We start from the raw sequence: 12,218 nt of genomic DNA on the forward strand, positions 1-12,218 counted from the left end.
AAGCAGGACCTATGCAGCAAGAGTTGTAGCTTTTGGGTCTGATAAGGTCAGTGAAATCCCCTCAGGATTTATCCTGAGATCCTGTACCTCAGATATGTTTGCTACATTGAATCAAACTACTTTCAGATGAAATTTGTGGGTGGTTGGAAGTCTGGCTTCTTGAATTTCTTTCTCATACCCTAAGAGCCCAAAGGCCCAAGCTATCCCCTCTGGGCTATAAGTTATAGCAGGCCTTTTTAGCATTACATGAAAAATAGGTTTCAAGGTCAAGTGTGTATGAAGACACAAAACTGATGAAAAAAGCATCACTTGCTTGTGCCTAAAATGACATTCCATCACTGTGACTCTGAGGGGCAGATAGGATAGCACTGGAGGTCTGTTCCCTGGCTTCACAAAAGTTTATTGAGTCTCTGCTTCTTGACAGTCACTCTAGCATAGCTCTTTGTGGGTATCCATGGCTCAGAGTGCAGAAGCAAGTACAGTGACACCCAATAAGATGTAGTTAAGTAAAAGTATAATCCAACTCTCCTTTTTATCATGCATGGCATAATGTTTCTCAAACAGGAGTCCAGATAGTCAGCAGATATCTGGGCTAGAATCAGGCAATATGGACTAAGAACAAGCCTGGAAAACTCTGATGATCCTTGAAATGACCCTCAACCTTTTGTTTGTGTAACTCCCAGTTTTTATACCAAACTAGGCCTATTTAAAAACACGTGCCTGGTACTGTGTTCCTCTTAAGTCTAAGCTAGCTGAGCAGAGCAGCAGAACTGAAGACTCTTTTAAAGCTAGTGTGTCGTGTGGTCTTCAAAATAAAGGAGCTGGGAAGATTTCTGTGGGAAGCGGGTTGTGCAACAGAATCACAAAGGCTTTCTATGATTCAATGAATATTATTTTAAAAATAAACTGCCTGACCAAGAAATTAGTGTGGATGATGTACACACTTAAAACATTAGCCTCAGAGCCACCATGCAGTCTTACTTCTTCCCAAGGAGTAGCTGTGGCCATGAATCACCTGCTGTAATTTTGCCAGGTATTTATGTTTTCTGATTTACAGTTGACTCCCACTAATTCAGATAGAAAATGTCTTGAAGGATGAAGTCACTTGTGGTTATTTTTATGCCCCCCAAAGTCTTGTTCTTCTTTAGTTAAGAGAAAGTTTTAAAATGTTTTCCTATGTAGAATTGTTGCTGGGCACAGAATAAGCTAAAAAAGGCATACTTAGTGTCTTCTGAGAGCTTAGAGTGGGAAGATACAGGAAAATTGAAAAAAAAAAAGTGGCTTCAAAATCCATAACCTAAAATCTTCGGAGGAAACAATTTCCATGATTTTTGTTTTGTGGTACTGGGAATTGAACTCAAGACTGTCTTACTGAGCTATAACTCCAGCCCTTTTACATAATTTTCTCTTTAAATTTTGAGACAGCATCTTGCTGATTGATATCACAATTCACTATTGTTGGCACATTAAATAAATGTTCCAGAAAAGTATTTAATCCTTTTCTAACAACCGTTAACCAAAATTTAAATCTGTTAACCTATATAGATTTACGTTATTCTTGTCCAATCCTGATTAGGCTTCTATTTATAGTGGGGGATTTTTGATCCTGCTTTAATATTTGTTTTCTTGTGTCATTACACGTTACATTTCTGCAAGTTGCTGGTGGAGTAAGTTGGGAAGAAATATATATGAACACACAAATGTTAAGTGAGTACATATTGTGTGCCAGGCACTGCAGTGAGTGGAGGAATAAGTAACAGACAAGAGAGGGGCTTGCCCTCAGACAGCTCAAAGTCTAACAGACATAAAACAGTGGGAGTGTACTGTAAAGACTAAAATTGGGGTGCTATAAGACTGCCTAAAGCCAGCACCTTAGCCACCTTGGACAGCAAAGAAGAACATCAAGAAAAGGTTCTAATTAGGAATGATCCCTGAAGACCAGACAGAAGTTAGCTTTGACAGGAGAGGGTTAAGGTGATAGAGTAGGATTGGATACACATGCTGGGACCAAGGGTGCAACAGCCCATCCCTAGACCCTGGCAGGCAAGTTGTGGAACTCAGGCAAGGGAGGCAGGTAAACCAGGATACTATCAGACTTTGCTTTTGATGTGGCTAAAAGTTGGGAAGTGAACTCAGGTATTCACATCTGCATTTCATGAAGAGCACTGTGTAGATTTGGTGAGGTGGATGGAAAATCCAGAAAGATCCTCAGAATCTCTTACCATAATTTTTCTGTGAGTTGATGAAGTAGCTAGGAGATACAACTAGCTAGGAGATAAAAAAGGTGAATTAAAGAGCAGTTACACTGATGGGATTTATAGGATGTAGATAATCAAGTAGACGCAGGTGAGGCTGCACTCCTGGTTGAAATCCAGGTCGGTCTGTCTGTCTGTCTGTCTGTCTGTCTGTCTGTCTGTCTGTCAGTTTACGGGGCATTTGTAGACATAGTACCAAAGAAAATTTAAACATTTAAATTCTAAGGACTAAAGAGAATGACCCATATAAGTTACCAAGGGCTGCAACTGGCATATGATAATTATTCAATAATTTGCTGTTATTGTTGTCACCATAGGCTAAATAAGTTTGATGGATCTTAACAACTGCCTGTAAAGAGCTACTCATAACATAAACAACAGGTGCATTGTTTACACATACTCAAGTTTAAATTGAAACTTTCCTGCGCTGTGACAAGTTTCATAAAATTTTCTTGTTGTCAGTTTCTTCAACCTAGTAGCATTTATGAAAATTCAAGGTTAGAGATATAAAGTACTTTTAAGTGTCACCTGGCACATAGAAGAAATTCAATAAATGATAGCTTTCTAAATGGGTAAAATCTATCATTTTTGGTTCCTAGCCCTCAAATGAGGATGCAGGAATGACGTCTTTTATGTCTCCCATAGACCTTCCCTTTGTAGCATAGAATCTTATACTTAAAAGAAGCTAAATAAATATTTCTTAGTGGCTGGGGAAATAGCACAGCAGTCTAATCACCTGCCTGGAAAGCTCAAGGACTGGGTTTGATCCACAGTACCACACACTGAGCCAGCCACCAAAGCCAAGCATGGTACTACACACCTGTAAGCACATGTCTGGGGAGACTGAGACAAGAGGATCACTATGAGTCTAAGCTACACAGTGAGACTCTGTACCAAATAAATAAATGAAAAATTTATAAATAAATAAATATTTCTTAAGTCTGTCACAAATGTTTTATTTTTATTTTATGGAAAAAAGTAAAATTTTCCTAAGATGATAAGAAAATAACAATACTTAATACATTCTGTTACTATCTTTAAAGTAGTTACTTAGCGTACAAGATATGGGCATGAAAATCTTCTATGATCAGTAGAGCACAACCCTTCCTTTTCTATGAACTAAGAAACACTAATAGTATGAATAAAGTACATTATTTCTTCCTTATAATTTTTCCTTTTCCCCTTTCCCCCATCCTAGCTCCTTTTTTCTGTTTAACAATTTCTTCCCATTTCAGAATATGTTTTACATTTCTCTCACAAATGTTTATTTTGTCTTTATTCTTGATTTTTCTGCTAATCTATGAAGGTTGCTCATCATCTTTACAAAAGGACTTTTCATGGTTCCATACTGATAAGGTTATCTTAACTTGAAATTTCCTTTGCTTGACTCCTCTTTTTCATTTACAAATAACTGATGACCCACACTTGTAATTCTTCCTACTGCCCTTTAAAAAGTCTTGAAAAGCCCTCATCTTCACTCCTTATCTCACATAGGATGTATTCAAGTGGGAGCTTTGTTCTTGTCTGCCTTGATTGTGACAAGAATTACTCAGCACACTGAACCTTTTCCAGAACTGTGCTTGGGCTCCAAGACTTGGCCAGGAGTCCTGTGCTTCAAGGTCATTGCACTAAGGCCTTGGTCAAACAGACTGAACTTAATCTAAGTGAACCATAGCCACTGAAAAGCCATGTAATTTGGTATGAAATAAATGCACAAGAAACAGAATCAGATCCCTGGAAAAACACAATTAGCAACATTGCGATAATAAAAATTCAAAATAGTTCTTAAGCCAATAAATCTTTGCCTACTTATGTGCTTTAGTTAAAAGATTCAAAATCTATGTTCAGTTATTTTACATGAGACATTAGTATGGACATCTGATGGAACATGATTGTACCAGTGATCTTTTTGTATCTTACTCCCTTGCATTAATGATGAATATAACACATAAGCATAAAAAACTGAGAAATATATTAAACTGTAACAATGATTAAAAAAAAGTCTGCTCCGTCTGCCACCCAAAAGTAAATGTAACATCTTATGCCTAATGGTTAAGTTTTACATGTATTCTGTATAAGTTTATTATCCTTAAAATACTTTTGCATTTTACTTTTCACATGAGAGCATCTTTATATCATTCAATATTCTTTGAAAGCACAATGTTAATTGTCACATAATTTTCTTTTTTATGTTTTATTTTTTTAAATTTATTTATTTTTGATACAGGGTCTTGCTACAGTTTAGACTATAGTGATCCTCCTGTCTCCAACTCCCCAGCACAGGGATTACAGGCCTGTGCCACCATGCCTGGTTTCAGTACAGCACAACATACCTGGGGCTCCAGGGCCAGCAGGGTATGCGGTACCAGGGATCAAACCCAGGTCCTTGCACTTGCCAGGCAGGCACTTAGACCACCGAGCCATTGCCCCAGCCCTAATTTTCTATCCTATAGGTAAATAGTTAGCCTTAAACCAGAGGATTAAACAATAATTTTATAACCTCCCACAACTCTAAGGGCTGGTCATACTCTGCTGCAGTGTCTGCATTCACTTGGGATCTTTGGCTGCACCAGAGCATCGGAAATGGCTCTCTCACTTGTCTGCCACATACACAGGCACAGCTGCAAGGTGGTGCTCAGCAGGGACCTTCGATGGCTGGGGCTCCACCCCCTCCATGTAGTCTCAGGTCTTCTCCTTCCAGTAAGAGAAGAGCCAGCCTTCTTACACTGCAATTTAATGTTCCTCAAGCACAAAAGCAGAAGGTACCTCCAAAGACTTAGAACCCTGGTGGCGTCACCTACTTGGGCTATGTTCTCTTGGCAAAGATGAGTCATAGGCCAGCTCAGGATCAGCATGGAAGGGGGCTGTGTAAGAAATGTGAAGAATGAAAGCCATGCTCACCCAAGGCCATCTTTGGAGACTCACTAACATACTGTATTAAGTGCATTCATTTAAAAAGGCATTTCCAGTTCCAGGAACCCACTGATAATGAGGACCTCCTGGAGCTGTAATCACTTTGGTGGGCATTTCCAAAAACCTAATGAGTTCTGATGTCAATCGCAACAGTCAATCTACTTTAAACAATCACAGGCTTGAAATGAAGGAATTCATTTATAGGCAAATTAGAGCCACAGTTTGATTCATAAACTTCAACCCCCTATTGTTAGTTTTTAAAAAGAACAAGTTTAGCTTCATTTGCTTAAGGATAATAAGCAGATATTTGGAAAATAATTCAAAGTTTGGTGTATAATAATAATTCTGAACAGTTGAATGATGCTTTAGGACTTAAATAGTGCTTTTAGGTGTCGTCTTATTTGCTTTTCATTTCAAATCTTACACAGTGGTTCAGGCAGATACTCTAATGTTTAAGTGAGGAGGCTAAGGCATCAAAAGTTTTATAATTTTTCACAGCCATGTGAGGTAATATTGCAGCCAGGACTCCAAATTCGAGGTTCTTTCAAGTCACCCAGCCCTCCTGGAATTCACTTTTAAACTTTGAAGGGCATGAAACTGAAATTCATATACCTCAGTATATGTATCTGTATGTGTGTCTACATAGTCATATTTTAAAAGCCATTCTTAAAAGAATACATTTCGTTGACAGTGACCTACAGTCAACTTCAGTTGAGGTAAAGGTCACCATAGAAGCATGGCTGTTACCAAGAAATTGATTTAACCTCTGCATTTCATGTATAGAAAATGCAAGCTCACGGGTTAAATCACTTGCTCTTTAATGCATAGCTGTTCAGTGAAAAAGCCAAGAACTCTTGATTGAAAGCACCGTTCTTCCAGCTAGAGCTGGTTTTTAGGCCTGGAGATGCAGCTCAGTGGTGGAATGATTACCCAGCATGCATAAGCCTCTAACTTCACTCCCCAGTACTTCCAGGGGAGGGAGGGAGGGGAGGGATCATCGACTTCTAAATGTAATTGTAGAAGAATATAGATATTTTATATGTCTCAGACATTAATTTTTGGTTTGGCAGGAAAATATTAAGTTCTGTAATGACCAAATACAGTTAAGAACCAGATGTACAATCTAATGAAAATACTGTTGTTTCTGGTAGAGAAACTACTGCTAGGAATTTAAGAGACAGAAAATCCTATCTATATTAAGCTGGGACTAACTTCAGTGTGGATAATTCTCTATGAAGAAAAAGATGTAAGTGGTTTGAAATGTTCACTTGGTGCATGTTTTGGTCTCAGTCATGCACATTTGGTGAAATGAAGAAAGTATCTTCAATATTGGGACTCCACTGATGGTGCAGCCTTCATTTAAGGAGAAGAGGCACAGTATTATGGGAAAACAAAAACAGATTCCAGCTGTGTTTGGAAGATACTACTGCACTGTCCCAAGGCTAAAGTGTTAGGAGAGTGAGCAATGTGGCATTTTGACTTAAGTAGGGATAGAATTTTCTTCCTCATCCTTTCTCCTGCACTCCTTTAACATTGCATTCCTCCTCACCTCTTTTTTTTTCTCCTTTAACAGAAGTATGTTTTCAGTTGATTGACTAAACCTGTAAAAAAAAATTCAAGAAGCTAGTAGTACCAATCACCAAACTCCATCATGTGTGAGAGATTTTGAGAATTGACCAGATGGCCCTTGTTTGAACTGAAAACTTGGTGAAACCACAAACAGAATCTACTCAGTCAAGCAGTTTGATAAGTTTTGTGGCTTTAATATCACATGATCATCTATTTTCTTAGTCAAATGGAGGGGAAAAGGCTTACTAATGAACCTGTTTTCCTCTGAATTTACGATATAAACTCCTCATTGCACCTTGAGCACTTTTGTTTTACTTATGTCGCAGCTTAAATAACTTCCTGGGTCTCTAATTGTTCTGTGCACTCATATGTAGAGTTAGATTTCATTCTTTATTCCAATATGGTATTGATTCTTTTGACCAGCGTTTAATATTAAAAGGCATAAATCTGCATGAGGAGGAGCCATTTTGCCATAAATATCTGGGCACAGTGGAGAGGTGGTGGCGGGGCGGGTCTCCCAGTGTGGTCATTCTTCAGCCTGCAGACTCACTGGTTGGGAGATGTCTCACAGGTTTGAACCTACATGATGGAAGTTTTCCAATAAGCTTTTAAACATATTTTATGGTTTTAAAAATATGTTTGTCACAAATCAAACGGCAGCTTGAAGGGCTGTGTTTATAGAGGGCTGCTGCACTTTATGAAGTAACGCATTTAAAAAAATAGAAAAGCTAATATATTGGGGCCACTTCTTTGAAGAGAACTTTTTTAGTATCATCAAGTCAACGAGTCCAGTCAGCAAGCTCAATCTGCTCTACCTCTCACTGCTGGTGTCTTGCGAGCTCCCCTGATGACATCTCAGACTGAGCTACCTCTTGTTTTTTTGGATGGTAGCAACTCTCTTCTGGGTTTCTTTTGCAGGAATACAACTTTCCTTCCTTCCCTTCCCCACTCACTACACATCTTCTTTTGTACAGAACTTTAAGATGCCTTCCCATGTGTTATTACTGGCAGAGGTTAGGATATTTAGCGAAATAAATCAGTGAAATAGAACAAATTATATGAGAAGTTGGGGAAGTGAACTAGAACTTAATGCACTAAAAACGACCTTGCAGATTTGCACATTGCATCTAAAACCACAGGACTGGTTCCTTCAAGGAGCTGTAGGACCAAAGCAGTAGCATTGGGCAGGGAAAGAGAACAGGCCTGCAGGGGAAGGATGGTGTGTCTGTATATTGCATGTGAAAGAAATCCCACCCACTCACATGTGAAATATTCACAGTTGTGGCATCCTTCCATTAAAACATGGACTGTAGCTGAGGATATTCCACCTAGCTTGACAGAATTATCTTAAGTATAATGGCTGAGCAAAAATAACTGTGACAAAGTTTCCATGAAACTGAACTAAAATTGCCTCCAAATTACCTCCTTCCCACCAAAGCTTCAGGAATTAGAGAAATTTTCTATGCATTTTATAAAAGTTAACCTACTCATGTATTAAAAAAAAATTAGGCAAATCTTACTTTGTGGTCTCTGGCTTCTAATTGCATGGTAGTAATGCTGTTGTTTTCTTTCTCTCATCCATTTTGTTAATGATCTTTTCATTCTAAACTGATCAGGATTAGAAGAGTGATGTCCTCTGCTTCCGTCGCACAAGTAACTGGAGACTGTCCTCTTGGGTACTCGGTTTTCCCATGAACATATCCCAGAGCTTTTGGCAACTCTGTTTATTACTCCAGCTATCCCACTGCCCCTCTCTTCGGTGCAGGGTGTACAATACCAAAGCTTTCTGTAGCTGCTCTGAAGATGCCAGAAGCCTCCTCTTGTATCAGTGGTCACTTCTGTCTGCACAGCTATGGCTCACAACTGCCCTCCAGAGAATGTGAATTCTCTGCATTTTGAAAAGAGAGCAACTTCCAGGTTGAGTATAAGCAGAAAAGGGCTCCTCCACTGTACAGCCACTGTGAATTCTAGATATATACTTCATCCCTCTCAAAGATACATTGCAACTTAAAGCTGTGTTGACTATAATTTGTTCTTTAATCTTTCCTTCTCCTTTGGGTGTGGGTTACATTGCGTGTGATCCTGCTAAGAGCCAGCCTGCTCTATCTGCTAGGATCGGAGGAATCTCCCAGAAATGGTGTTCTTCCTTAAGTGATTTTTTTTGTTATTTTACCAAGACTTAATATGCCACATTGCTCCTTCAAATACACATTAATTAAATATGTAGTTCGGCACTTTTCTAGTGAAACTGATAGTATTTTATCAATTTATTCTAATTCCTGCCCTCTGTGACTCTCCAAAACATATCTGTAACCCTGTCAGCAAAAAGGAAGGAAACACCAAACTGAACCATATGGAGGATTGAATCTGTTATTAATGGTGCTATGATTCTATCAACTGAAAGAACAAACTATGTTCTCTTTGCTCTCAAGAAGAAGGAAGAAGGCACTGGACAGTGAGTTCCTAGATGTCACTGAAATGTTCCTAGACGTCCTAGTGAAAAATGTTGCCCTGTGTAAGGACTGATGTTGATGTAGTGGTCCTCTGAGAAGGAACCATCTTCTTCTTTCCTTGTGGCCATCGTGTGAACAGCCTCCCTATAGGAAGCCTGACTTGCGGAAGAACACTGTCAGACAGCATGTGGTGCCCACATGAGCCACAAGTACTCCTATTCTCTGACAAAAACCAAAATTGGTCACTTACGTGGGGCCAATACTTCTCAAACACCTGAATGCAACATATTGCAATGGCTGGATATAAATTGACGTATAATCTTATAGCATTCTATCCTGATCTCTGATTTCATTTTTACTCTGTCCTATGCATGCTTCACTTTGCTCAAGGCATTCATTAAATGTATTCCAAAGCCTTCCACTGTTGTGCTCTCTGATCAACTACAGAAGGAAGGAAAGGTGGAAGGAAATGACCCAGGAAGCACAAAATAATTCTTAAAACTAGCATAACAAGGCTACTGTATACAAAATAGTTCTTGAGACAACTTATGAAATGTGCATTGTTATTCTAATTTAGTTTTAAGAAAACAATTCTTAGAATGTCAAAGAAGATCTTCAGAGATATGTGGGGGAAAATAATGATTTCAGAATGTCTTGTTCAGGAACAATTTGAGAACCTTGAAAGACGTTCTTTTGTTCTCAGCTCCTGGTCAGTTGTTTCCACTATGTCTGGTTAAGGGCCAGCATATTACTTCCTTTCTGACAGTGGTTTTGTTCTTGGCCAGAAAGAACAATGTTTTTGCAGTCACTGCTTTCAAAGCCTTTCTCTTTATCAACTGCACCCATTCACTTAGGGCTTGAGCATTTAATACACAAGGGTTGGAATGGGGCTCTTGGATGCCAGACATAGAAATTGTAACACAATTGAGAATATATACTTTTTTGCCTTTCTTTTTTTTTAGATCATTTATTTTTTTTATTTTTTCCATAATTTTATTGAGAAACAAATAGCAATGAGACAGTTTCAAACCAAATTGGTAGGACAGTTTCAATAATTAACACATTGCATACATTCTTCCTAGTGGTTAATTGCTGTACAAGATGTGGACTTGATATCCTATTTACAAACACCATTAGAACAAATCCCTCTATTCATTAAGAGAATGTAACTATATATCTATCCTAACCATTTTGAATACACAGATACAAAATGGACATTCATCTGTATCCCCTTTCCTTGTTTAGTTCCATTATTTGAATATTATAGGTGTGTTAACTCAGCAAAATATTCTAAAAGAATTCAGTAGCCCATAATAGTATTGGGTCTTCTGCTTGACTGGCAATGTCAGAAATTGTTGACCTGAGTCCGCTACAGCTCAACATTACAGCATGGCTTTACTTCTTATATTTCATTTTTAGACTTTTCTGCTGGATGGTTAAGACCAAGGTAAAGCAGGACCTATGCAACAAGAGTTGTAGCTTTTGGGTCTGAGAAGGTCAGTGAAATCCCCTCAGGAGAATATATAAGGGATAAAGAGGTCTCATTTTAGAGATTGCAATGTCAATTGAGTAGTGTCACAATTGCTTTCATTAAGATTTTTTTTTAAGTGTTCCTTTATATGCACTCGGGAAAACAAACTGTCTTACATGAAGAGCTTTATTGTTGTTTTGTCATTATATTAAAAAAAACCCTAGCTGTGCTCCTCCCACTCCAGTTAGTTTAGAAATTTCCTCTGTGAAATCAGGCATCTTAGAGATCTCATCTTTTGTTTCTTCATAGCTCCAATGTCAAGCACATAGCAGACATTCAAAAGAAATGTGTTTACTTGGATAGCAAATGCACCACAGAATAATTACTAGCCCCTGTATATTTAAGCTAGCTGAAAAATGATTAAAAACAACTGATACGTGGCTGGTATCGTTGGTATTGATTATGAAGCATTGTTGAATGATTGCCACTCAATTATCCCAAAGTATAGCTATAACTAATAAGATAAAAGTAAGTGAAATTTAAATGTGCACTGAATATTAAAAGAAATATTTCTGGTGGGCTCAATCATGTAGAGGAGTCCCCATGGCTGTGGTGGGGATATGTCATACCATGCATGTCACTCAGCACTAGGTGGATGGTAGGCTTTGACGTGGGCATGTTGATAACTGAGGGCATTTCTCTGGTTTTGTTGATTCTCTTTCGTACACAGGTATCCACTCACAGCGTCCTTATAGTGTGTGATGTGTTAAATTTGCTGATTTTTGTTTTCTTTTTCCAGAAAAAAATAATCTTGCTGATTATTGTTTTCCAGAAAACACTCTTTTTAGAGCACTTCTTGGTGGTGCCATCAGAAATGTCTTCCTTAAGTGGAAAGGTGCAAACCGTTTCAGGTCCAGTGGACCCAAGCAAACTGGGCCGGACGCTGACCCATGAACATCTGACAATGACCTTTGATTGCTGTTACTACCCACCTGCTCCGTGCCATGAAACCATCTCTAAGGAACCTATCCTGATGAAAAACTTATTTTGGATTCAGCAAAACCCTTATTCCCATAAAGAGAATCTTCAGTTGCATCAGGAGAGAGAAGCCGTAAAGGAAGAGTTGTTGTATTTCAAAGCTAAGGGTGGTGGAGCTATGGTAGAGAACACGACCACTGGCCTCCAAAGGGATGTGCAGACCTTGAAGTGGCTCTCTGATCAGACTGGAGTCCATATCATATCAGGAGCTGGATTTTATGTGGATGCAACCCATTCTTCAGAGACGAGAGCCATGTCAGTAGAACAGGTAAAAGTCCTAAATTTTTTGACAATGTTGGTGTATAAATTCAGAATAATCCAAATCTTGGAAATGCCATTGGCTCAGATGTAGCTGAACATGGTACAGAAAGTTACTAGTTTAAAGACACCCGCCAGTTGGGATCTAAATTAGTAACATTTCATATCATAAAGAAAAAGTGTTGGGGACCAGAGAAATAGCTCAGTAGAATAAGCGCTTGTCTGGCAAGTGCAAGGGGCTGAGTTCAATCCCCAGTTCCA

General features: G+C 38.7%; 1 protein-coding gene across 3 annotated transcripts in view; it reads left to right on the plus strand.

The window, feature by feature from the left end:
- Pter (phosphotriesterase related) overlaps positions 1 to 12,218 on the plus strand; it is a 68,850-nt gene that overhangs the window by 29,987 nt on the left and 26,645 nt on the right. For 2 of the 3 annotated variants that reach the window (XM_004645185.2, XM_023705432.1), the window contains exon 2: positions 11,510 to 11,967. In XM_004645185.2, coding sequence (XP_004645242.1) covers positions 11,536 to 11,967 — 432 coding nt within the window. In that variant the 5' untranslated portion in view covers positions 11,510 to 11,535. Of the gene's footprint in view, positions 1 to 11,460; positions 11,968 to 12,218 lie in introns of all 3 variants that reach the window. The other variant, XM_023705433.1, reaches the window with a different exon arrangement.

Source organism: Octodon degus, unplaced genomic scaffold, assembly GCF_000260255.1.
Source record: "Octodon degus isolate 3935 unplaced genomic scaffold, OctDeg1.0 scaffold00220, whole genome shotgun sequence".
Taxonomy (NCBI): Eukaryota; Metazoa; Chordata; class Mammalia; order Rodentia; family Octodontidae; genus Octodon; species Octodon degus.